At 44.5% G+C, this 27803-nt stretch overlaps 1 protein-coding gene across 4 annotated transcripts in view; it reads right to left on the bottom strand.

Annotated features, from left to right (window-relative positions):
* Positions 1–27331, bottom strand: part of EVI5 (ecotropic viral integration site 5) — a 98437-nt gene extending 71106 nt beyond the window's left edge. For 2 of the 4 annotated variants that reach the window (XM_084851899.1, XM_084851902.1), the window contains exon 1: positions 26998–27331. In XM_084851899.1, the coding sequence (XP_084708025.1) occupies positions 26998–27051 (54 nt within the window). In that variant the 5' untranslated portion in view covers positions 27052–27331. Of the gene's footprint in view, positions 1–26468; positions 26609–26997 lie in introns of those variants that run through there. The other 2 variants (XM_084851901.1, XM_084851903.1) reach the window with 1 other exon arrangement.
* Positions 27332–27803: the final 472 nt, after the last annotated feature.

Genomic DNA, 27803 nt, shown 5'->3' with positions numbered 1-27803 from the left:
TTTTAATGAAGCGTGGGAGTGTGAGGCCAAAGAAGTAGCCGTTAGCCTAGTGCGCCGAGAGGGGGGGGCAGGAGAATTGCCCACAACGTTCTGAGTTCTGCAACACCATCACCTCGCCTAATTGAGATGAAATCCCTAAGAAATGGAAACTGAAAATGAAGACCCAGAAGATAAAGGCGCAAAATGGAATAAAGGTGAAGAATCAGCCCCCAGGGCACAGGCTAGACCCCTCTTCGAGTAAAAAGTGTGCAATAAGACTGTCCCAAGGCAGAATAAAGCAGAAAAACCATGATGAAGATCTCTGTCAAAGTAGCCGTGTTTAGCTTTGAACTGTCCTAGAATTTCATAGAGCCTGTAGACCATCAGCTATATGATTTCTGAAGAGCGTAACCATTAAGCTTTTGCAATGAAGAAATTAAGCTCCCTGCAATGAAGAAATCTCACTAATTTAAGTGTCCAGTGTTAGACTGCCTGAGTGTGTGTGCGGAAAAGACCGAGAAACCAGACAGCATGTTCCTGGCCAAGCCAAAATCACGCTGCTACCATGCTCCTGGAAGCTGCAATAAACTGTGTAAGCTGGGAGACCCAACCTGATTGAAAAGAAAAGAAGATATTAGAGTAACTGTCTTAAAAAACAGTGAGATCTGTGTAGCTGGCTGGCTGACGCTGTCAGTGATGTTACAACTTTAAATTAAGACTGTTTTCCTGTTTGAGACCCCAGCAAAGAAAGCTGACCTGAGTTATTTGTTGCCCGTGCCAAAGCAAAGATTTGGCTGCCCTGTACCTCATCGGGTCCTGTTTGAAGCTTGGGATTTACAAATACAAACAAACTGGGAAGCTTGCCTTTGAAGTCCTGCAAATCACCCCACCGCCTCCCCGAAGAAAATTAATGGCTGCCTGAAAAATGCAAGTATAAGGCAATGCCCATCACCCCCCAGCGTCCTGAGCTTCGGCACTTTGCTTTCGTGTACCAAGTTGAAGGGGAAGAAAAGAAAAGAGGTGTGTGTGTGTGTGTGTGTGTGTGTGAGATATTGTAAATCCCTGGCTAGCTTGTCTAGTGATAGATAGCCCCGAGAGCTTTCCCCCCGCAGTTGCTGGATCTGCTCCATCATGCCTTACCATGCAAGAAGTGTTTTCCATTCATTGTGTTAAATTGCAAAAAAAGTTTGTTGTGTATATTTTATGATTTCTTAGATATCATAAAATATATGTGATATTTGCAGATTAGTGTTAGTTGCAACTCCAAATGATACTGAGTGTGGTTCCCAATGGATGACAAGAGAAAAGACAAAGACAAGTAAAGAAAGACAGAGACAAGTAGAAAAGACAGAAAAATAGAGAAAGTGGCAGAGAAAGGGGAAAAAAAGAAGAAAAAGAAGGCAAGAGTCAAAGAGAAAAAACATTTGTAGAGAAGAAGCATGGCCATAGTTGCCCCCAGGGTAAATTAAAAGCAGCTGATTGTGCCTAGAGCTTATTACCTGGGGATAAAGTAGCCACAATAATGTAATAGTTCTTTAAAATGAAAAAATGTAACTAGAAAGAGAAGAAGAGCCTATCCCAAATGTGCGTCATTGAGACTAGTGTAGGGCAGAAAGGTTTAAGTAAGTGAGTTTAACTTAAAAAAGACAAATGAAGAAACAAAGCTGGTGCATAGAGAAGGGAGTTTTATGTAAAAAGTTTGAAACATGATCTGCAATACAGGCAAATCAGCAAGAAAAAAAAAGCAAAAGAAAAAGAGAGAGATTTCTCTTCCCATACTAATGAATAAAAGTGTTATCAAGCACTTTGCCTGGGAAGTGAAGTTTGTTTATAGAAAGCTGTGCCTGAGAACTAGGGATGGCATAGAATTTCTCCACGAATCTCGGGGAGGCCCCCGAAATCGTTGGTGAAATTCTCCGCCCCCCCCCCGGATGGGACTTACCTTCCTCGAATGTCCCTCTCGGCGGCAGGTCCCGGCGGGAGTTCGTCGGCGGTTCGTTGGGGGCGGCGGCCGGTCTTCCGACCGGCTGCCACCGTCGCCATTACGAAATAAAGTAAAAAAAAAACACAAACACCCGTGATAGGCTACATAACAATTTACGTAGCCTATCACGGCTAGATTTCCAAAATCATTACGTAGCCTATCACAGGTGACTTTGGGGAAAAAAAAAAAAAAGCGCGTATGCAAATAGCGGCGCCCATGGGCGCCACCATTTGCATTCCTTATTTGGTCCTGGTAGTCTACGTAAAGATTTATGTAGACTACGGCGCGTTGCCCTTATTTTCGCCATAGTCTACGTAAATCTTTATGTAGACTACTGGGTCCAAATAAGGAACGCAAATGGTGGTGCCCATGGGCGCCACCATTTGCGTACGTGCTTTTTTTTTCTTTTTCAAAGTCACCCGTGATAGGCTACGTAACGATTTACGTAGCCTATCAAGGCTGACTTTGGAAATCTAGCCGTGATAGGCTACGTAAATCGTTACGTAGCCTATCATGGGTGTTTTTGGGTGTTTTTACTTTATTTTGTAATGGCGACGGCAGCAGCCAGTTGGAAGACTGGCCGCTGCCCCCACTCCCGATGAACCGCCGCCGAACTCCCGCCGGGACCCGCCGCCGAGGGGGACATTCGAGGAAGGTAAGTCCCATCCCGGGGGGGGGGGGGGGCGGCGGCGGGGGGGCGGAGAATTTCACCAACAATTTCGGGGGGCCGAATGCGTTGGCATTCGGCCTCCCCGAGATTCGTGGAGAAAGTCTCCGCCATCCCTAGTTCTTAGGCACAGCTTTCTATAAACAAACTTCACTTCCCAGGCAAAGTGCTTGATAACACTTTTATTCATTAGTATGGGAAGAGAAATCTCTCTCTTTTTCTTTTGCTTTTTTTTTCTTGCTGATTTGCCTGTATTGCAGATCATGTTTCAAACTTTTTACATAAAACTCCCTTCTCTATGCAGCAGCTTTGTTTCTTCATTTGTCTTTTTTAAGTTAAACTCACTTACTTAAACCTTTCTGCCCTACACTAGTCTCAATGACGCACATTTGGGATAGGCTCTTCTTCTCTTTCTAGTTACATTTTTTCATTTTAAAGAACTATTACATTATTGTGGCTACTTTATCCCCAGGTAATAAGCTCTAGGCACAATCAGCTGCTTTTAATTTACCCTGGGGGCAACTATGGCCATGCTTCTTCTCTACAAATGTTTTTTCTCTTTGACTCTTGCCTTCTTTTTCTCCCCCCCCCTTTCTCTGTCTGCCACTTTCTCTATTTTTCTGTCTTTTCTACTTGTCTCTGTCTTTCTTTACTTGTCTTTGTCTTTTCTCTTGTCATCCATTGGGAACCACACTCAGTATCATTTGGAGTTGCAACTAACACTAATCTGCAAATATCACATATATTTTATGATATCTAAGAAATCATAAAATATACACAACAAACTTTTTTTGCAATTTAACACAATGAATGGAAAACACTTCTTGCATGGTAAGGCATGATGGAGCAGATCCAGCAATTGCGGGGGGAAAGCTCTCGGGGCTATCTATCACTAGACAAGCTAGCCAGGGATTTACAATATCTCACACACACACACACACACACACACACACCTCTTTTCTTTTCTTCCCCTTCAACTTGGTACACGAAAGCAAAGTGCCGAAGCTCAGGACGCTGGGGGGTGATGGGCATTGCCTTATACTTGCATTTTTCAGGCAGCCATTAATTTTCTTCGGGGAGGCGGTGGGGTGATTTGCAGGACTTCAAAGGCAAGCTTCCCAGTTTGTTTGTATTTGTAAATCCCAAGCTTCAAACAGGACCCGATGAGGTACAGGGCAGCCAAATCTTTGCTTTGGCACGGGCAACAAATAACTCAGGTCAGCTTTCTTTGCTGGGGTCTCAAACAGGAAAACAGTCTTAATTTAAAGTTGTAACATCACTGACAGCGTCAGCCAGCCAGCTACACAGATCTCACTGTTTTTTAAGACAGTTACTCTAATATCTTCTTTTCTTTTCAATCAGGTTGGGTCTCCCAGCTTACACAGTTTATTGCAGCTTCCAGGAGCATGGTAGCAGCGTGATTTTGGCTTGGCCAGGAACATGCTGTCTGGTTTCTCGGTCTTTTCAGCACACACACTCAGGCAGTCTAACACTGGACACTTAAATTAGTGAGATTTCTTCATTGCAGGGAATCCCACGGCAAAAGCTTAACGGTTACGCTCTTCAGAAATCATATAGCTGATGGTCTACAGACTCTATGAAATTCTAGGACAGTTCAAAGCTAAACACGGCTACTTTGACAGAGATCTTCATCGTGGTCTTTCCGCTTTATTCTGCCTTGGGACAGTCTTTTGGACAGTCTTGGGCACCGCCATTTGCATACGCGCTTTTTTTTTCTTCAAAGTCACCCGTGATAGGCTACGTAACGATTTACGTAGCCTATCACGGCTGACTTTGGAAATCTAGCCGTTGATAGGCTACATAAATCGTTACGTAGCCTATCACGGGTGTGTTTTTTTTCCTTCACTTTTTTATTTTGCGGTCAGGGAGACGGGGCGCTTCTTCCTGGCCTGAATTTTGGCCGGGCGAGGTGGGGCGCCTCCCCCCCCTGGCCTGAATTTCGGCCGGGCGAGGAGGGGCGCCTCCTCCCCGGCCTGAACTTCGGGGGGAGAACCAAAGTGCCTCCCCCCCACCGCGAGGCAAGCTGCGGGACCAGGTAAGTGCCTTTCTTACATCCCTACTGAGAACCAAACACTTCTAGCCTATGCTAAAAATGCTTGCTAATGTTGTGCCGCCTCATGGGTAACATGTATGGTATAAAACCCATTTAGCCCAATGGCTCATGGTTCAGAGAAGCTGTCTGATCCATCCATTAGGTACGCCTGTGTGCTGTAAGTTACCCAATAAAGTCTCCTTGTAAGTAACCCCCCCCCCCCCCCGCTGGAATCCCAAAACACAAGCGGGGCTAGAGCACCTCACCCAGTATCAAACCCTGCTGTTAGAAGCCATGAAGGCAAGTATGAAGAAGTCAGTTAATATGACCAAGGTGTCTAAAGTTCTGCAAGGTGCCACCGAGGCCTCAGAGCGTACTTGGAGCGTCTTTTAGATGCCTATCGCCAGTATACCCCCCTCGACCCAGAGGCCCAAGAAGACGTAGATGAAAAAATAAAAGAAGACCCAGCAAAAGCAGAGGATTCTTAAGAAAAAACCAGTGTGCCCAGTGTAGACAAGATAGACATTGGTGGCGTGAATGCCCAAATGAAATAAATCAAATACACAAAGGAGAAAACCGAAGGAGCCAGAACGGGCAGGAGAGAAGACAGCTTGAGAGGGGCCGTGACATTGACTGTGAGGGGCCGTGACATTGACTTCATGATTGACACTGCAGCGGCATCAAGAGCAAGCAAACGTTAGCCTTAAACAAGAAGTCCAAACACTGGGCAAAGTTCTTCAAGCCCAGTGTCGCTTTGTCTTAAAAAATAAGCCCCCAATTCCCATTACAGAAGTTCATCCTTTCCAACCAAGAGATAAAGTATGGGTCAAAAAGTGGAAAAATGACCCTTTGACTCCCAGATAGAGAGGGCCAAAAACTGTTATACTTTCCACCCCCACAGCTATGAAAGTAGCTGGAGTTAAACCCTGAATACATTGGACACGAGTCAAGAGAGCGAGAGGGGGGGAGTGGACTATAAACAGGAATCCTGAAAATCCTCTAAAAATTATTCTGAAAAAGCAATAAAAAGACTCAGGCTAGACCTTACTGTGGGCACACTGGGAGACTGTCCACCCTGCGTACGGTCAGACCTGCAACTGGGGAAAATTGAAAAAGGGGACTAGACCCTACTGCAGCTAGCCCGGTTAATAGCCGCCCAGCGTACGGTCAGATCCCAAAGAAGATCAAATATGCATGTTGTAGTGTTAGTGGTGTTGTATTAGAGTTCCTTAATAAGGTATGAAAAAGGGGGGTCTGCCCCTAGAGGGGGAAGTTTGTCCCAGCAATTCGCTGATAATTACTGGCTTCACTTAGCTAACATCACTAAAATAAAGCATTTTTGTTTACCAAGGGATATACCTGCAAACAGGCTTATTAGCTCTTGCCTAATACCTGTCTGTAAGGATCCTGAAAAAAATTCAAAATGAGACTATGTTAAGCAATTTTAATATAAACTTGATTTATTCCCAAAATTCTGACTGGGGCATAGTTACGAAAATCTTACCCCCTACAGAATTTACTTTACGCACCCCCATCGTAGCTAGAACAAATGCCACTTGTACACGAATTATTGTCAAAAATCTTCTGAGAAATGTAAAGTTATCCCTTCCCCCCCTTCCACTGTAATAAAATTCAAAACGTATCTTTTAATTATGCACAAATACTTCTGCCTCATAGATGGTTTTAAACCTGTGGTTCCCGTACCTGGTCATTCATTCCAGCCAACTTGTCTGATAACCACCCACGTTGCCTTGGGTGCTAATTCTTCTGTTGCCTGGTGCCAATTCTTCCCCCGTGGCCAGAGAAAATCCGTCGACAGCAGCCTAGAGCACTCCAACTAACTAAAAATTGTAATAGCCACCTACAGCTATACTCTGACTCAGAAAAATTGGCATTAGCAGTGTCGTTAGTTGGAGTTCCAGGTTTAGCCTTAGCTGATGGCCTAGAGATCAACCGGTTAGCTTGCAGCTTGGCCAAAAGCATAAATGCCACCTCACGAGCATTGTCATTATTAAATAAAAAGTTGTGTGATCTAAGAGGTGCTGTTCTAGAAAATCGAGCTGGTATAGATTACCTCTTCCTTCTTCATCATCTGGGTTGTGAGACGCACCAAAAGCTTTGCTGTTTTAATTTAACTGATAATAGTAATGCTGTAGATGAACAGATCAACAATCTGCACTATATAGTGGCTGACATAACAATGGGACAAAACAATTGGCTAGATTGGTTAACCTCTTGGCTCCCAAATCTTAGCTGGCTTAAAGCATTGTTCATCCTAATTCTACCAGTGTTGTTCATAAAGATACTGTTATGCCTTTGCATTCCTTGTCTTATGCGCTGTTTAACCAATCTGTTTTATGTCTCGGCTAATAAAACTGCCGCCCTCTACGCTCTAATAGCCCAACAGGAGGTTAAGTGATATGTATGTTACAAAAAGTTTTGTATTGTGCTTTGCAGACTATTATGAGCATTTGCTTATCAGAAATGCTATAAATGTAATAAAATTATGCATTTAAGGGGGGAATGTAGCAGCCATATCGGGGGTCAGACTAAGTAGCCTCATGCAGTCTCATGCTTCATGTTCTTGCTGAGCTCTTTCTCCCTTGAATATATTGCTGTAGGCTGACGAGACGCAGGAATCTCTTATCTTGTCAACAAAGGCTAAGGTCATAGTGATATGTACATCATGTTCTCTGCTTATCATGGCTACCCTATAACCCATTTCTTGTATTATAAACAATGGTGCTAGGAGAAGAAATGTTGAGGACTGCAACCCCACATGGAAGGGAGAGGAGGAGCCGTTTCATATGTGTCATAATGTCTATAAAAACAATGTATTAATGTGCCTCGGGGCTTTTGGCTCTTTGGAAGTGATTCCAGCCATACAGCCCGCGCGTTAAATAAAGAACTCTTTTTCCTTCACTCCGTGGTCTCTCTGACTCTGAGTTCTGCAACAGTATACTTATTTTAAAATATATAAAAAAACATTTTAAAGACTATTAAGAAGATGCATGCCTCAGATTCCTCTCAAAGTACCCAGGAAACCCTCACATATTTGCTACTATGCTATGTACTCACGACTGCCACAAACAGGGATGAAAAAAGCATCTTTATACGTGCCAGCAAAGAAACTTACACCACACTGCCTGATGTACTTCCAAATGTTATCATGCACAGCGCTACAGCCATGACAGTTACGGACCAGCCACCAAAACCAATGCTAGCTATTATGTCTCTTAGTGGGGTACTGTGGCTTTGTTACTGTTTTGAACCTTGGCAGCTCCTGTAGAGCTGAGAGTAGCAACTGTGGGTGGAGCCTCTGCTAAGTTCTTCAGTTCTGTGTGTGCTGAATTAAAGAACAGTTGTGTTTGAGGCCTGCTGATTCTGCAGTCATTCCTCCTGCCTATACAACATTTTGGTGGTGACAAGTCAGCTAGACCCACTTAAGAACTTGAGCAACTCCTGTGTTTTTGCTGTTGTTGTTAAAAAAAGAGAATTAAAATCAAAATGGCTGCTCTTGGACATATTGAGGAGTTTGATGTTAGTCAACCTGTTTCCCGGGATTCTTATGCAGAACAGCTTTCATTTTATCTTGAAGCAAATAAGACAGCCAATGAACAAAAGCAAGCTGTGCTCTTAACTGTTTGTGGGCCACAGACATTTGCCATAATAAGATCCCTCACTGCTCCTGCCTCACCCAAAACTAAAACACTGATGAACTTTTAGGATTATTGAAGATACATTTCTCAGCAAATCCTTCAGTAATTGTGCAGAGATTTAAATTTCACAAACGAACGCAGCAACCTGGAGAGGGCATTGCCGTGTATATTGCAGAACTGCGTCATCTTTCTCAACAATGCAACTTTGGGGGATTTTCTAGAGGATATGTTGAGGGATCGCCCTGTCTGTGGGGTTTATGATAAAGCACTACAATGATACCTCCTCTCCGAGCCAAACTTGACATTTGCAAGGGCTCAAGAAAAGGCATTAGCCAGTGAGACTGCATCATTGTATGTCACAGAACTCAAGAGAGATGCAGAGGATATAAATGCCATCTGGAGCAAGCAGGTGGAGAATTCTGGGCAGCAAGGTCAACAGAACGCAAGAAATGCACCCCCCATACAATTGCAGATAAGTCCTGGCTTACCTATTGCTGCTCAGGCTGTGAGGGACTACATCAATGCTCTCTGTGCAGATTCAAGGATGCCGAGTGCAGGTTTTGCAAGAAGAAGGGTCACCTTGAGCGAGTCTGCTGTCCTAAATCTGTCAGCATAAGGCCAATGAACTATAACAAAGAGTTACTCCACCTAGTGTCTCATGGGGTTGATTATCCACAGGATGATGCTCAACAGCTATATCACATTGAGAAGGTCTGTGGCAAGGAACCTCATGATTCTGTGGTGTATGCAACAGTATTAATCAATTGCCGGAAGTGCAAAATGGAAGTGAATTCAGGGTCTGGGGTATCCATAATTAACAGAAACACCTTTAAGCACGTATTTTCTGGGACCCTTGCTCCAAAGTTGTCACGTCCATCATACATGCTGCATGATTACAATGCAAAGAAGGTCACTACTGTTCGATGCTACACTGTATATGAACAGTATGGCTCCTTCCAAGGGAAGCTTCCACCTATAATTGTGGAGGGGCAGAGGAAAAACCTCTTGAAGAGAAACTGGTCCTCATCAATAGGGATTAGTATTCAAGGAATTCACACCCTTACTACAGGTCGGTTTGCAGCAAGTGTTAATAAATTTCCAAGGGTATTTTCTGAAGAACTGGGAGAATACAAAGGGAAGTGAGTGTCACTCCATCTGGATCCATCTATTGCACCAATTTCCATGAAAGCCAGAAATATGCCTTTTGCATTGCAGAAAAACATTGAAGAAAAGCTTGAGCATTTCATGAAGCAAGGTGTGCTAGAACCAGTTACACATACCCAGTGGGCTATGCCCATTGTGCCGGTATTAAAGCCTAATGGGAAGGTGAGACTGTGTGCAGATTACAAGTGCAATGTGAATAAGGCACTTAAGCAGGATCCATATCTAGTTCTTGGCGGAGGGAAGGTCTTTGCAAACTTGATCTGGCCCAAACATATCAACAGTTGGTTGTCAATGATGCTACAGCAGATGCCCAAACAATAATCACTCATTGAGGGGCATTCCAAGTAAAGCGTCTGCAATTCACAATTTCTGTGGCCACTGGACTGTTCCAGCAATTCATGGAAACCCTACTTTCTGGAATTCCAGGTGTTGGACTGTACAAATAATCCTTTAACTCACCCCTAATGTGTTGTGTGTACCTCAGAATAGCAACACAGTTATAAGAGTGCCGTTGACATCTGCATAAGATGCCCAACAGATGCTTGTGCTTGTGTTAATTGTGAACCAGAGTTGCTCCATGTTTGTACGCTAGCCCACCTTGTTTCGGTAGCACAGTCTGTGAGAAGCAAATTACAGCCTGTCAGCAGCTTCTCTGAGAATTGTTAGGGAGGATGGGTTCCTCCCCAAGCTGCAGGCTGATACCATTGTACTTCGTGCAGTAACTGAGTATCAGTAGCTGGCAAGCATCCACCCTGTCCAGGGAAGGAACGTTCAGCCCCTTTCTAGATAACAGACTGTGTGAATGTCTCTAAGTAATGCAGCTACTAGAGCATAGCTAGAGTTCTTCCCTATATATGACGTATTTCGCTGTATAAAAGCTTGCCCCACTGAATGTTCGGAGCTCTCTGCCCCTTTGCTGACAGAGTGCTTTGCTGGCCATGCAATAAAGCACTTTTAGATCTAAGAGTCTTACCCGTGTCTAGTGTGATCCATTGTCCAGCTAGACAATGAACAAGGAGCGTGTTCTGCTTACACAACAATTTTGCAACCGCGGCAGGACCTGTCTAGCTCGCTGTTTCTCCTCTCCTCCACCTGGAATCTACGCCCAGGCGCCACTAGATGAGTTCACCTGAGGGATCTTGTTTTCGGTGGAGGGTCGGGAAGACTTTGATAATGGACAGGTCCAAGATAAGGGTAAGACAGATCACAAATACAACCAGGTAAAGAAAAGTGAATAATTGTGTCACTCTCTGAAAGACTTGGGTTGAAGTCCCAAAAGGGAAGACTTGGGTTGAAGTCCCAAAAAGGAAAAGGAAAAAAAAATAGACTTGGGGTTGGAGTCCTCGAAGTCAGAGAAAATCCTGCTCATGGGATCAACAGAGGAAGAGCTTGCTGAACGACTTCAAGAAGTCCTATATCATTTTGACACATCCAGCATTCATGTAAAAAAGGAGAAATATGAAATTGGAACCTCCAACGTAACATTTTTGGGCTATCATAGTGATGCTTCTGGCATTCACTCCACTGATGAAAAAATATGTGCAACTCACAATGCACCTGCTCCAAAAACAAAGCAGGAACTTCAGGCCTTCTTGGGACTTCTCAATTTCTACCATGTGTTTCTTCCACAAAAGGCTACCATTGCTGAGCCTCTACATCACTTGCTGGGAAAGGAGTTCCATGGAAATGGACCAGCCAGCATGAGAATGCTTTCCAGAATGTCAAACACTTGTTGAGTTCAAATTCTGTGCTTGTACATTATGATGAAACCCCCCCCACACTAATCCTTACTACTGATGCGTCTTCTTATGGGAGTGGTGCTGTGCTAAGCCACAAATTTCCAGATAGTACAGATGCACCAACTACTTATTATTCAAGGACTATGTCATCTACTGACAGGAACTTCGCACAAATTGACAGAGAAGCCTTGGCTGTTATTGTAGGAGTCAAAAAAGTTCCACAACTCTCTCTGTGGTCCTGCTTTTGAAATATGCATGGACCACAAGCCTCTTCTAGGAATCTTCTCTCCTGGTTAGCCTACTCCCTGCATACTATCACCCTGCATGCAGCATTGGAGCATTCTGCTCAATGCTTATAATTATATACTCGTCTACAAGCCAGGGAAGGCAATAGCTAGTGCTGACAGATTGAGTTGGGTACCACTTCAAATTCCAGATTTTGTTGTACCTCTTCCACTGGAAGTCTTGATGCTCGAAGCCCTTCCTGGCCCACCTCTTCAGGCTGATCAAATTGTTAGGCTGACTGCTCGAGATCCTGTACTGGCTCATGTTTTAAACTGGGTTGAGAAACTGCCAGAGGAATTTAAGCCATTCAAATGCCATCAGCATGAGATGTCTGCCCATACGGGATGTCTGCTATGAGGAAACCATGTTGTTATTCCAGATAAGGGTCATCAAACCATCTTGACCACGTTGCATGCAGGGATTCCAGGGATTGTTTGCATGAAAACACTGGCCAGGAGTTATATCTGGTGGCCTGGTATTGATTCAGATATTGAAAAAACTGTACATGAGTGCAGTACTTGTCAAGACACTAGGCACAATCCATCAAGGGCACCTATCTTGACTAAGAAGCCTCGGTCAAGAATCCATATTGATTTTGCACGACCATTTCAAGGAAAAAAATTCTTGGTTGTGGTAGATTCTTACTCAAAGTAGCTTGAATTAGTCTTAGTACCATCACGAACAGCCGCTGCAACAATCACAGCACTACACCACTTATTTGCAACCCATGGCTGCCTGGTACTATAGTCTCAGACAACGAGGCTGGTTTTACATCTGCTGAATTTAAAACATTTGCAGACAAGAACCTTATTCAGGCGGTCACCATTGCACTTCGTCATCCCGGAGCAAATGGCTAAGCTGTACGGATGGTGCAGACAACAGAAGATGCCCTGAAGTGCATTGCGGGAGGAGACTGGCCAACATGCCTTGCCAGGTTTCTCGTTGCTCAACATATTACTCCTTGTGAAACAACAGCAGAGTTACTTGCCTTGTTTAAAAACTTGCCTTGACCATCTCCACTCAGATTTAGCTGAAGACTTACAAAGCAAGTGGGAGCAAGCTCTGGATGCTCAGCTCCTACTCTCCATTCATTTCCGCCACAAGATCAGGTGTTTGCTAGGAACAATGATGGTGGACCGAGGTGGGTTCCTTCCTCTAAAACTGAGGTCACTGGAACTGTGTCATACAAGGTCCAGTGTGCAGATAGGTCAGTGTGGCATCGCCATGTTGACTGGGTGAGAGGGCTTTCTGGCCAGTGTGGGCTGTTATCAGCAGAGGTAGCTGCTGAAGATCTTTCTGGAACTGACGTATTTCTCTCACCGCCAACTGAAGCACCAGAACCAATAAGTGATAGGAGCAATACTCCTTCCTTACCTATGGCAGTTACTGAAAGGAAGTCATCGCAGCAAGCTACACCTATTAGTCAAGTGCAGAGCCCCTGCTGTGAAAGGGTACCTCCTCATTGGTTGGAAGGCTATGATAGCTAAGGGGGGAGAAATGGTATGTACCATGGGGGGGGCGTTACTGTGGCTTAGTTACTGTTTTGAACCTTGGCAGCTTCTGTAGAGTTGGGAGTGGCAACTGTGGGTGGAGCTTCTGCTCTCACTTCTTTGTGTGCTGAATTAAAGAACAGCACTAGCTCTAGATGTGACAGCCCACCCCGCAGCCTGCGATATTCACAGACATGGCCTGCAGGCAGCACCCCATTGAAACTAACCTAAAGCAACTGCTCATGTGAGGTAACACTTCTCAAGTACACAGCATCATGATCAACCCAATACCAAAAGATTTACACTGGTTGCCGATTGTTTTCTGGGCTCAATTCAAGGTGCTGGTTTTAACCTTTAAAGCTCTAAATGGCTTAGGAGCTGACTATCTGAGGGACCACCGATCTCAATATGAATCTGCTTGGTTACTAAGATCAGCAGGAGGTCCTTTTGAATACACTCTCACCTGCAGAGGCCTGTTTGCCAGGCACACGGGAAAGGGCTTTCCCCTGTATTGCCCCCAAACTCTGGAATGCACTCCCTCTGGAGTTGCAACTGGTCACCACTCACCCTGCATTCAGGAAGGGGGTCAAGGCACATCTTTGTTACTTGGCTTTAAAAATTATTATAATTTTAATGTTGTTTTTAATGCTTTTATTTGATTATGGTTTTTATTTTCTGAATGTTTTGTAAACTTGGTTGGTTTCAGAAAGGCGGTATAGAACTACAATACATAAATAATAAATACGATCAATAATAGTAAATGAGTTAGGCAGTGGGAAATCTTAGCCACAGCCACACCAGACACAACCACACTAGAAAAATCATAACACGAAATTGAGGATCCATAGCTGAATTGGAAATGGATAAAATATGTACTCAGCCACACACAGTTACTTTACTGCAATTTAACTATGGCCAGTTTTTTTTTAAACATAACATTCCAGGAAATAGTGTTGTCAGTCTGAGAGGACACCAATGCCATTTGTCATGACATTTGGTGTTTGTAAGAGGGTTACTATTTTGTGAGGAGAAAAGATGGATAAAGCTGAAGACTGGGCACAGATATGAGGTTTTTCGATTTGACAATATTATAGTATTTGCCATGAAACAAAGATAATTGAGAGCTTTTGTTTACGAAGGGCTTAAGATTAAAGAGATGCAATTTTTTTGAAAGGCTAAAAATGTTTGGAGAATCTTACACAGATATTAAAATGTTACAGGAATGTAGGTTATCCTAAACATCCTCGTAATGTGTTTAAGGCATGGAAGCTATCAGTTATTTATTTATTTATTTCTATACCGCTCAATAGCCGAAGCTCTATAGTTACTCCCTTCCCCATTCAGTTCTTCACTACCATCAACAGTACTATATTAATATATTTATATTTATTTATACAAATATCAATATTCCGTAATTTGAAGGCCATTTAAGTTCTACAGAACTATAAAAGCCTAAGTCTTGGTAAAAACATTTGCTGAATGTGACATGATGCAACAAAAAATTAACTGTTAGGACTTCAATAAGACTGTTAGGTCTTCAATGTAATTTGGCATATTGTATTTCCAATTATCTACGGATGTGTCTCACTTAACATTCCTTTCCCAAGCTATCAGGGTAAGCAGAATAAAATCCAACAAAAAAAAGAGATAGAGCGAAAGTGTTTTAATAACTATAGCAATCAGATAACTTTAATAACTATAGCCATCTAGGTAAGAAAGCAGCCAAGCAGAAAACAGAACAAGAACCAAAACACAAGACTAACAGCAAAATCCTATCCTTGACTTGTGCTTGCTGAATGATACCATGGAGCTCACTTCTGTTCCAACAGAGCCCAAAGATACACTGGTGTTGGTTCCTGCAAGCTTTCTTATGTAGTTTTCTCTCTTACTTGTGCATGTGGCCCTCTCCTTTGTAGAAAGCTTGCTTTCTTCCAACAAACATTGCTACAACCGTAGTGTTTGAACTTTCTGATTAGTATCTGTGTAGGAGCACTATTTCTCCAGAGGGACTTGAATCCTTCTGCTGGGAAGTCCCAGTCTCCGCATAGCACCATGGAGCTAGCTGACTTCTGCAACAGGAATGTGAGTTAGGAATGCAAGTTAGCAGACTGCTGCTCTGCGGGCTGCCACCACATTCAACCTCCTGCCTGAGGGGATGATCAGAGTTGTGGCTGTATGTTTCTGCCTGCCTCTCCACTACATCATGGGGCTTGTGCAAGCTGGAAGCCGAGCTGTCTCACTGGCTCACACCAGAAGAATTTCCATGCAACCTACAAGGTCTGAATATCCCATCATTCTAATAACATGCATTTATGCTTCATCTTAAATATGTTTTCCTAATGAAAATAGAAAGCTAATATTTAAAAATGTTTCTAATTTAATAGGAGAACAGCTTGCAATAACCCTGTAGGACATGGCTTATGTCATGCAGTCCTATGCATATTTACACAGAAATTTGATTGATACCAACTGAACGACTTCTATACTAGTTAGTTTAAGGTCAGGATACTAGAATGGAAGCACCATCCTAAAGCAAGGATGGGGAAAGTGTGGCCCTCCTGATGTTGTTGGACTGCAACTCCTATGATCCCTTAGCATTTGCTATGCTGGCTACATATGATGTAAGTTGCAGGCAATAACATCCGGAGGGCTACATGTTCCCCAATCCTGGTCTACAGGATTAATAGATTGTTGTTGTTGTTTATTCAGTCAGTCGCTTCCGACTCTTCGTAACTAACTTCATGGACCAGCCCACGCCAGAGCTTCCTGTCAGCTGTCGCCACCCCCAGCTCCCTCAAGGTCGAGTCTGTCACCTCCAGAATATCATCCACCCACCTTGCCCTTGGTCGGCCCCTCTTCCTTTTGCCTTCCACTTTCCCTAGCATCAGCATCTTCTCCAGGGTATCCTGTCTTCTCATGATGTGCCCAAAGTACTTCAGTTTTGCCTTTAATATCATTCCCTCAAGTGAGCAGTCTGGCTTTATTTCCTGGAGTATGGACTGGTTTGATCTTCTTGCAGTCCAAGGCGCTCTCAGAATTTTCCTCCAGCACCACAGTTCAAAAGCATCTATCTTCCTTCGCTCAGCCTCCCTTATGGTCCAGCTCTCGCAGCCATGGGTTACTATGGGGAATACCATTGCTTGAACTATGTGGACCTTTGTCATCAGTGTGATGTCTCTGCTCGTAACTATTTTATCAAGATTTGTCATTGCTCTCCTCCCAAGAAGTAAACGTCTTCTGATTTCCTGGCTGCAGTCAGAGTCTGCAGTAATCTTTGCGCCTAGAAAGACAAAGTCTGTCACTGCCTCCACGTTTTCTCCTCTATTTGCCAGTTATCAATCAAGCTGGTTGCCATCATCTTGGTTTTTTTGAGGTTTAACTGCAACCCAGCTTTTGTACTTTCTTCTTTCACCTTCATCATGAGGTTCCTCAGCTCCTCCTCGTTTTCAGCCATCAAAGTGGTATCATCTGCATATCTGAGATTGTTAATGTTTCTTCCAGCGATTTTAACTCCAGCCTTGGCTTCATCAAGCCAAGAATGTCGCATGATGTGTTCTGCGTACAGGTTGAATAGGTAGGGTGAGAGTATACAGCCCTGCCGTACTCCTTTCCCAATCTTAAACCAGTCCATTGAACCGTGGTCTGTTCTTACCGTTGCTACTTATTTATTATTTTATTTATTTCATTTCTATACCGCCCAATAGCCGAAGCTCTCTGGGCGGTTCACAAAAACTAAAACCAAACAACACACAATAAAACAATTTAAAATATATAGAACATTAAAACCACAATATAACTATACAACCACAATAAAACCTAGCAGCAGTACAGGAGTTTAAACGAGTTGGTCGTTATACAGATTCCTCAGGGCAGGAGGCAGACAAGATGACTTGGTATCCCCATCCCACCAAGAACTTGCCACAATTTGTTATGATCCACACAGTCAAAGGCTTTAGAATAGTCAATAAAACAGAAATAGATGTTTTTCTGAAACTCCCTGGCTTTCTCCATTATCCAGCGGATATTGGCAATTTGGTCTCTAGTTCCTCTGCCTTTTCTAAACCCAGCTTGTACATCTGGCAATTCTTGTTCCATGAATTGCTGGAGTCTACCTTGCAAGATCTTGAGCATTACCTTACTGGCATGTGAAATAAGTGCCACCATTCGATAGTTTGAACATTCTTTGGTGCTTCCCTTTTTTGGTATGGGGATATAAGTTGATCTTTTCCAATCTGTTGGCCATTCTTGTGTTTTCCAAATTTGCTGGCATATGGCATGCATCACCTTGACAGCATCATCTTGCAAGATTTTAAACAGTTCAGCTGGGATACCATCATCTCCTGCTGCCTTGTTATTAGCAATGCTTCTTAAGGCCCATTCAACCTCACTCTTCAAGATGTCTGGCTCTAGCTCACTGACCACACCGTCAAATCTATCCCCGATATTATTATCCTTCCTATACAGATCTTCTGTATATTCTTGCCACCTTTTCTTGATCTCTTCTGCTTCTGTTAGGTCCTGCCATCTTTGTTTTTGATCATACCCATTTTTGCCTGGAATTTACCTCCGATGTTTCTAATTTTCTGGAAGAGGACTCTTGTCCTTCCTATTCTATTATCTTCTTCCGCTTCCGCGCATTGCTTGTTTAAAAATAATTCCTTATCTCTTCTGACTAACCTCTGGAATTTTGCATTTAATTGGGCATATCTCCCCCGATCACTGTTGCCTTTTGCTTTCCTTCTTTCTTGGGCTGCTTCCAGTGTCTCAGCAGACAGCCACCTTGCCTTCTTGGTTTTCTTCTTCTTTGGGACGTTTTTTGTTGCCGCCTCCTGAACAATGTTGCGAACTTCTGTCCATAGTTCTTCCGGGACCCTATCTACTAAATCTAGTCCCTTAAATCTATTCTTCGCCTCCACTGCATATTCATTAGGAATATTAGTGAGCTCATATCTCACTGATCTGTGGGTCTTCCCTATTCTCTTTAGCCTGATTCTAAATGGTGCAATAAGAAGTTCGTGATCTGAACTACAATCAGCTCCAGGTCTTGTTTTTACTGACTGCATAGACGTCCGCCACCTTTGGCTACAAAGGATGTAGTCAATCTGATTTCGGTGTTGACCGTCTGGTGAAGTCCATGTATAAAGTCGTCTCTTAAATTGTTGGATTAATAGATTACCCTATGTTAATCTTACAATAAGGCAGATCCTATCTTTCATCACTTTCAACAAATTTCTTACACAGAACAATTGTGCGTTTCAAGCTTGTTTTAAAGGGGATCATCCCCATTAAATTAGAGCTCCTTCATCCATAATGCAGTAGCACCTGCAGATTTGCTACCACCTGTAGATGTAATGGAGAGCAACAGCCACTTTGGGTTCCCTGGTTCTGTTCCTATGTGATACGTTCGGCCTCCACATGCCCTTACCTCATGCACGTTACTGTTTATGAATATATGTTAAATCCTTTATATGACGCAATAAAGAACTGCGACGTGGGAAGCAACCTTTAGAAAACTGACCTTAGTGACATAGTTTACATCCAGTTAACCGCACATAGAAGCTAAAAACAATGTAAAGGGACATGAAACTCTATGACAGGGTTTGCATGTCACGATAAGCCATGGTGGTTTAATAAGCTACTCACAGTAGCTTATAAACCACCATGGCTTATCGTCTTGTCTGAGAGTGGTTTCCCCCTGCCAGGGTGGCTTATAAAGCCAAAATAAGCCATTCTGATAAGCCATAGTCTGCAGTGAGGTTTATTTAAACCACCATGGCTTATCATGTCATCTGGTGCTCCACAGTGGCTTAAAGAGTGGTTTAGAGGTCCCCTATAGTCACTTGGCAAGAGTGGTCAAAACTGCTGCTGCCACTCTGCTCCAACCAGCAGATCTGTTTCTGAGATCTGCCTAGCAGCCAAGTACAGATAGCTAATGACAAAAGCTCTACACTGCCCCTGAACCGCGACAAAGTGCGAAGTCAAAAGAAGTGCTCTATATAGCGTCAATCGCCCTATCTCCAAATCTCACAACAGCAAAATAGTGCTACCATGACACTGTGTGAAGTAAAAAGACAGCTGCTTTGTATCGCCCCAACTGCCCTATCTCCCAATCGCACAACAGCAACATAGTGCTACTGTGCTACTATGACATAGTACAAACTAAAAAGACAGCTGCTCTATATAGTGTGAATTGTCCTATCTCCTAAGTGCACAAGTGTGCAACTGAGAAATAGCACTACTTTGATACTGTGACATAGTGCAAAATGAAAATAAGAAGCTGTCAAAAGCACACTACTGACAGTGGGGGAAATGAAAGGAATAGGGGGAAGGACGATGCAGAGTTTTGACAGATCGGGTGCCTCCCTATTAGGGGAAGCTGCGTGTGAAGTTTTGTCCTGATATTGCAAACTTCCAAGGGTTTCTAGACAAGGGTTTTTGGTGCACTCAGGGTTTTTGCTCCTTTGGGCGGCTTGGATAGAGGAACTGCGGTGTGAGGGCGGGGAGTGGTTTCCAGTGCAAACGAAGCTGGGATACCATCACGGCCAAGTGGGAGGACTGTAGAGTGAGGAGGGGTGAGGGCTGGAAAAATAAGCTACATACAGTAGCGTATTTGTTGGATCACATGGGGGATACAGTAGCTTATAAGCAACTGTGAGTAGCTTATAAACCACAATGGCTTAAAGTGACATATGAACCCAGCCTACATCAGTCATCTACCTCTAAAATAAAGGGTAATTAAGATGGGATAAAGTTAATTTTCCTACCTTAAAACATGAACACAGAACTATGAATTGGTTCGCACAATCACCGTATATAAGCCACAGCGGGTTGCAGCATGTGCCAGCAGCCATTTTTAATATTTAATCGCGGCGGGGGTTGTCGTGGTTTGCAATATCATCCAAACCTGGGCAGTAGGGGGGTTGTCTGAGGGGTAAACAACCCTTAAATAATCCTACAACAGACTATGGGTTGAATATTCAAAACGGCCACCAGCATGTGCTGCAACCCACCGTAACTTAAATAAGCCATGGTGGGCTGCTGTGATCATGGAACTGGCCCCCTGTGTACAAACTCCAACTGTCAATCCCTTGCTCATCGTCCCTCCAGTCTACTGCCACTGTTCATTTGTCCAATGCAATCCCTGCTCCTCTACATGGTTCCTCTTGATCCTCATTTCTGAGCAAAGCATGAATTTTCAAATGATAAAAACTACACAAAAATCCATCAAATGTATGTGGAAGGCATGGAAATTGGGTCAAAGGGAAATATAGAGCACCCCATGACTTTAAGGGTGCTATCCTAAGCATGCTTAGACAGAAATAAGTCAACATGGCTATCGGGGGATGCTGGGAGTTGCAGGACTTATTTCTGCCTAAACATGCATAAGGTTATGCCCTAAGATATGCATCTAACTTTCACTCTCCCAAACACTTCCAGGAGCTTCTCTGGCCTGGCTCAAAACCCCGGTAACCAGAACAAATCTAAATATAGTGACAAAACATAAGCCAATCTTCACCTACAATTAATGGAAGCCATATTAGCTTGCAGCAGCAAGAAAACAAGTAATGAGCTACCTTAGGGACAAACTCCATGTTATGCCAGGAAATCCATCATAGAACTACTGATATTTGCATCTGTTTGCATTTAGTTAAGAACGTCATTCGGTATGCAGGAGAGAGTTGCTAATTTGATCAGAGAAGCAGCATGGGAGTGGTTTAACTTTTCTCCTCCCATGTTATTTTCTCAATCTAAATCCCCCAGCATTCCCACCACTATCTATTCCATGAAAGGCAGTGGGGAGAGGATAAAGGCATGATACAGGATACAGGCATGATATTCCCATACCCATACTGCACTGAGTAAATAGCAGCTTGAGGGCAGCAATTTAGACTGGGGAAATGGTACAGGGTAAAGGGTTAAGCATCCCCAGCACCACTTCCCCAATCAAATTAGCATCCCATATCCAAATATATGTCGTAAAAAGGAAAAAAAAGTCAGATCAATTACAAATCTCATGGAGCTCAAATGTATAGTTTGACGATGCAACCTGAGTTTGCAACCTAAGGATGTGGACTGCTTGGAGGACTGACGCCTACTACTTGCCCTTTAGATCCTTGCCCATCCTGGCTTGTGAACTCTGCCAGAGCTGGGCTAGATATCTGGACCTCGGAGGTGGTAAATGCCTCCTTGAGGGACGGCAAGGTCCCCACAGCTTTGAAAGAAGCTGTGGTGAGACCCTTGCTGAAGAAACCAAATTTAGATCCCATGGTTCCAGATAATTACCGCCCTGTGTCAAATTTGCCAGTCTTGGGCAAGGTGCTGGAGCGTGCGGTGGCCTCACAACTCCAAGCAGTTTTGGATGAAACTAATTATTTAGATCCATTCCAATCAGGTTTCTGGCCTGGTTATGGGACAGAAACAGCCTTGGTCGCCCTGGTTGATGACTTATGCAGGGGAATGGATGGGGGGAGTGCTACCCTATTGGTTCTTCTGGACCTCTCAGCGGCTTTTGATATCATCAACGATGGTATCCTTCTGGATCGTTTATCAGGATTGGGCTTGGGAAGCACAGTTTTAAAGTGGTTCCAGTCCTTTCTGGAGGAGCGGTCTCAGAAGGTGGTGCTGGGGGCCTTCAGTTCCACCCCATAGCCATTAGCCTGTGGGGTGCTGCAAGGTTCTATCTTGTCCCCCATGCTTTTTAACATCTACATGAAACCACTGGGAGAAGTCATCAAGAGGTCTGGGCTGAAATGTCATCAGTATGCGGATGATACTCAGCTCTACCTCTCGTTTCCATCTGCACATCCCAGGGAGGCTGTGGAACTCTTGAACCAGTGTCTGGAGGCTGTTTTGGGATGGATGAGGGTGAACAAGCTGAAACTTAATCCAGACAAGATGGAGGTAGTGTGGGTTGGAAAACCAACTACTTTGGATAGAGGTTTACAACTGGCCTTAGATGGGGTTGCATTCCCTCTGAAAGACCAAGTGCGCAGTTTGGGAGTCCTCCTGGACTCTAAGCTAACTGGGGAAGCCCAGGTGGCTGCAGTATCCAGCAGTGCTTTTTATCAGCTTAGGCTGGTATGCCAACTGCAGCCCTATCTGGAGAGGACAGACCTTGCCTCAGTTATCCACGCACTAGTCACATCCAGGATGGACTACTGTAATGTGCTATACATAGGGCTGCCTTTGAGGACGGTTCGGAAACTCCAGCTTGTGCAGAATGCAGCTGCCCGAGTATTGGGGGAGAGGGGGGCGATTCGATCATATAACGCCTATACGGTGCCAGCTGCACTGGTAACTGGTGCGTTTCCGAGCCCAATTAAAAGTGCTGGTTTTGACCTTTAAAGCCTTAAACAGTTTGGGACCAAGTTACTTGAAGGACCGCCTATACCCATGTCAGCCTGCCCACACTTTAAAATCAGAAAGAGAGGCCCTTCTCATCTGCCCACCCATGAGAGCAGTCAGGTGGGTGAACACACATGAGAGGGCCTTCTCTGCAGTGGCCCCACACCTTTGGAACAAGCTGCCATTGGAGGTCCGCCATGCTCCATCATTGCAGGCTTTAAAGAAGGCCTTGAAAACATATCATTTTACCTTGGCCTTCTATTGATATGACTGCTACCGTTGCTGCTGTTAATATCATTGTTGGTTTTATTGTTGGCTTTAATTGTTAGCTTTTTTTTAAATGTTTTTAACATTTTTAATATTTTACCTGTTTTTATGTATTTTATTGTTGTAAGCCACCTTGGGAGGGCTTCTGCCCTGAAAGGCGACCAAGAAATATTTTAAATAAATAAATAGTTTGCCCCTTAGTGGGTCTTCCAGACTATATAGGTTGGATTAGGATATCCTAGATATTTTTTTAACCTAGCAAACAAGAATTGTTTAGCTACAGCAAGATTTATTTTTGTCCTCAAGGTCAGCCTTGCCTCTGTATCATCTCTTCACAAAAGGCCTGCACAAAATTAAAACTTCAGCCTCCTCCCACTCTACTTGCTTCTCCATGGGGGAATTCCCAAATACCCATTGTTTGGAAGCCCTTTCCCACATTTTTGGGGGAACAACTAACCCCCCCATGCCCATTAACATCATCAGTACATCTGCATTTGTCCCTCCTCCCCACAGAATTGGCACTAGTTTTCAGCTATGTTGCACAGCACACCTGCATCTAAGACCCCCCATCATTGGTTCGACTTGCAGGGCAAGCGAAAACTTAATGCACTCAGGGAAACAAACCAAAAACAGAGACGAAGGGTGCAATCCTATCTGTGTTCAGACGAAAAAAAGTCCTACAAGTTGTAGGACTTGTAACACCCATTGTAGCACCCTAAAGGCAGAAAAAGGGGAATCAGATTGGGAAGTAGAAACCTGCGCTGGTGGAGAGAGACAGAGGGGTGCAGATTACAAGAGGAGAGAGAGTGATATGAGATGCAGAGAAAAGAAGAAGGGAGGGCTAGCAGAGAGGTGGTTTAAAAGAGAACATATCTTGAGAAGAAGGGGGGGAAACCTGAGTTAACAGAGAATGGCTTAAAACCCCAAGTTAAAATGGTCCCAAAATGTTTTTCTATGGCTATCTTCTCAAAGTGGTCCTCTTGAGTTAATGAAATTGTAAGAGGAACCCTTGGACTGATTTGAGCTTGCACCTCTGCTTTATAATATTGTAACTGCTTTAACCTCATTTATCCTCTTAGAGAAGGTACCACAAGCTCTTCTGAGATGAATTTTCAGGAAACATTAACTCCTTTCACAAGCAAACTAAACTTCCTGGAAAGTTGTCCTTGGATAGCTTATTACATGCCAACTATAAGAACAGCTGACTTAGGGAGATTTTTTGCTTGTTTGAGAAAACACTTTTTACAGGAAGTGAGCTTTGGCTCAATCACTATTCCATGTTAAAATGACAATATTCTTATGTGAGCTCAACATACATTCTGGTTCAGAAAACAGAACTAGTCCATTTTAAAATCGTGCCAGGTCTGCCCAAGTTGCATACTAAATGGAATAAAGTTCTGGTATGCAAGTCTATTATAATGGACAAGATCTATTTATATAAACTGTATTAATTTTATCAAATACAAGGATGAACAAACAAAAATACATCAAATTTAAACCTAGTTATTAACAGAGGGTAGTATGTTTAACACCCCGACCCTACCCCTTTTAGGTTACAGACAAAAATATAGGTGGAATCCCTTGGCTGCTTGGAGGTTTTATTTTTGGTTCTTCATAGTAACAAATTATATTTAGCTCCATGTACCAAGACTTCAGTGTAAGAAGTCCTGCAGTTTTCCAACTTTAAGCTATTACCCTGTGAGCTGAGCTGCTATCAGTGCAAGATCTATTTTGAACTACCAAATAAAGAGCCAATAAAAGTTAAACAGATAATCAGTGTTTCCAATATCAGTGGGGGGAAGATCTTTCCTAAAAAAAACACAAATTAGGGACACAATCCTATGCATGTTCGGCAGAAAAAGGTCCTACAATGTTTAGACAGAAAAAAAGACCTACATCCTATGCATGTTTAGACATAAAAAGTCCTGCAACTCCCAGCATTTCCCAGCCAGCTATGCTGGCTGGGGAATGCTGGGAATTGGAGGGCTTTTTATGTCTAAACATGCATAGGATTGTGCCCTAAAAACTAATTAAACACTCTGTTGGTGTTTAAGCAAGAGAAATACCATCAGCGATCGTCTCTAAGGTAGCAATTTGCATTTCAATTTTACAGAGTGATTCTATGCAGAGTTGGGTGCACCCCATCCTGTTGAAATCGACACATTTATGTCAGTAGAAGTTCTCCCTATTAAAGGCCATTGGACTCAAAGTAGATGTCTTGGGTCATTTATTCCCTCAGGCAAGCTTCATGCATATCAACAGGCTCTCTTTTCTAACACTGCAGCTGTAACGGAATCCACTTATGTGGATGAACAGTATCAATAATAAAATATAGCAGTTACCTATGGGTTGGCATAGCTTCCGTAGTAGTGTGAGTGGGGCAGGAGATAGCTGAGGAATGAGTTATAGGCTGCACAGTGCTTGAACAGGGAAAATACATCAGCCTCATCATGGGGTGGCTGAACCAAGCAAGGTCAAAGGGACCATATGTAAAGCTTCTTTTCTAGAACTAGAACAACATGTCAGATTTCTTGAACTCCACATCTGAGCCCCTCCGCCTCTTTCTAGTTTTTTTCCCTCCTCCACATCCCAATCATCTGTTTTGCAGACAAAGCTGAGATCCTCATATGCATGCAATCATGTATATTTGTGTATATATGTAGACTGCTGCATGAAAGAATCTGCAGATCGGAGCACCGGCCTAGGATACCTCCAGCCCTCTTCCAGAACTATCCCCTGGAGAAATAGAAGGAAATACAACTCTGCCTGCCCAGATGTGGTAGGGACAGCAAAGCAGTGGGATAGGACCCTGGAGGAAGCAATCCGGACAAACACAGGATGGATTAAGGAGGGCCACTAATTTCTTAAGGGGCAAGGGAGACTCCACCTGCCATAGACTCTTCTCTCCCCACTTCCTGTACACATACCCCATAGTTTGAAATCTAGATCCTCAGCATTTAAGCTACAACGTGAGCCTGGCCCAGCAGGCCATTGTTTTGTGGAATGCCATCATCTGTGGGATCTGGTTGCAGCTACTCAGTGATTAGAGGAAAGCATTCTGAACACACTCAGGGGCACCTTTGCTGTGCATGGTAGAGGCTAAACGTTTGTAATAATAATAATAAAAAAAACACTTCCAAAACTTAGCCGGGATTTAGATTAAGCCCCCAAATAAACCCTTCACTTTTTGAGCCCTTTCCCGCAGCTATGACTGCTGCTCACTATAGAAACCAAGGGACGCGATCATCACCAAGAGGTAAAAAAACCACAAACACACACACAGGGAAGGCACTCCCCACGGTCTCTTCGCCACCACAGAGAGGAAATCCGGTGGATCGCGGCTGGGACGAGAAGGAAGTCGAGAGCTACCCCGACGAAATCGCTGAGGAGCCAGAATAACAGAACGCAAGCACGCACAATCTTAGATGCGTGTCCATGCTGCGATTCTTTTTCAGCCAATGCGAAATACGTGTTTTGGGGGGAGGGAGGGGTGCTGCAAGGAAGACCTCCTTTCCAGGCCATAATAGGCCTGAAGGAGAGGCAGCGAAACCAGAGAGGGTGGATGCCCTTCCTGCCATCCAGCTCCCGAGGACGTTGCTGGGAGGGGGGCTGCCGTGTGTCTCCCCCCCCCCACCATATCCCACAGCGCTTAGTAGGTGGGTTGACAGGATGGGGTCGCGGCCGCCGCCGCCGCCGCCGCCTCCATCGCCACAAAGACTGGGGATGGGATGGACATTTTTTTAAGAAGAGGTGGGCGGGCAGAGAGGTCAACGCGGAACGAGGAAAAACACACGCCCCTGCGCCGGAGGTGCTGCCGCCGCCGCCGCGCTGCTCACCTTGGAAGCCTTTGCTGCGGAGGCGAGGCGCGAACATCAGTTTCCTGGGCGGCCCGGCTCGGCGCCGCCGCGGCTGCTGCTGCTTTTCTCGGAGCTGCCCGCCCGGACGGCCGTCCCGCCTTTCTCCTCTTCCCGGCTCCCTTCCCTTCTTCCACGCCCCCCCCCCCCCGAGCCCGCGGCGCCGCTCCAGCCTCAAGAAACCGGGCCACGTCCCTGGGAGAGACCCGCGCGCGCAGGCGCACACGCCGCACAACCGGACCCCTTCTGCCGTCGAGGCCGAGCCCTCGGGCCTCAGAAGCAGGGGCGGGGAGCAAAATAACACGGGGGGGAGGAAGGGAAGGGAAAGCGCGGGGACGGCAAGGGCGCTCGCAGATCTTAAAAGCTCGGACGCCCGGCAAGGACCCGGACTGGGGGCCCCCTCGAGTCCACTGTAGAGTGAAATGAGGGGAAAAGGACATCGCTGCTACATGCGGATTTACAGTAACGTCTGGCTTGCCCCCACGTAGCCTGCAATCCTATGCGTACTTACTTCGGAGTAGGCCCCATTGAAGTCAGCGGGACTCGGGTCTGAGTAAAACTCCATTAAGTGTGCGTTGTTGGGAGCGTCTCTCTCTCGCACTCGGGCACACTCACACCTTGGCGCCTCGAGCTTTTTTTGCCGCCCTAAACATTATAACTTCGCTTCTCGTTTTCTCTTCCCCCTTTTTGGTTGCGTGTTGAGGCAGCGGGGAAAGGCCCAGTCGTTTCCTCCTCAAGGAAAAAAACGAGGAGGTCGGTGCCGTGGTGGGAGGGGAAGGGTTTTCTCCCTTGTCATATTGCCCCATACAAGGGAAAGAATGCTTGCACAGATCACTTTCACTCTCACGTCGCACATACACCTCAGACCCTTTTATTCCAAGTATCTCTCCCTCTGCCTGCGTGTGTGTGTGTGTACACACACATACACACACACACACAATATATATGCAATGCTCCCCTTGGATGGATTTCCCAGTTAGCTAACCCCTGGAATTCTGTAACCCCCGCCAGAATTCTGTAACCCTCCACTGCCTATTGGATTGGGTCTGTCGGGTTACTCCACAAGCCACGCACCAGACCACTTTAACTACGCTTGCATACAGCCAAAAGCAATGTAGGAACTACTGTTCCAGCCATCTCCAACAATATGACCGCTTCGGAATAAAACCCATACAACTCAGTGGGACATGGTGCAGCCAGATCCTGTCCATTTTACTTGGAACCACTGTGTTTAATAGGGCTTGCTGTTAGGTAATTGTGCACAGGGGTGCAATCTTTACTTCTGGGTCAACACAGATAGGATCAGACTGCAAACCT

This window comes from Heloderma suspectum, chromosome 4, assembly GCF_057233095.1.
Source record: "Heloderma suspectum isolate Gila_16-S chromosome 4, 16-S_ref, whole genome shotgun sequence".
Taxonomy (NCBI): domain Eukaryota; kingdom Metazoa; phylum Chordata; class Lepidosauria; order Squamata; family Helodermatidae; genus Heloderma; species Heloderma suspectum.
Note: the sequence above shows the minus strand (reverse complement) of the source record. Positions and strands in the feature narration are given on the sequence as shown.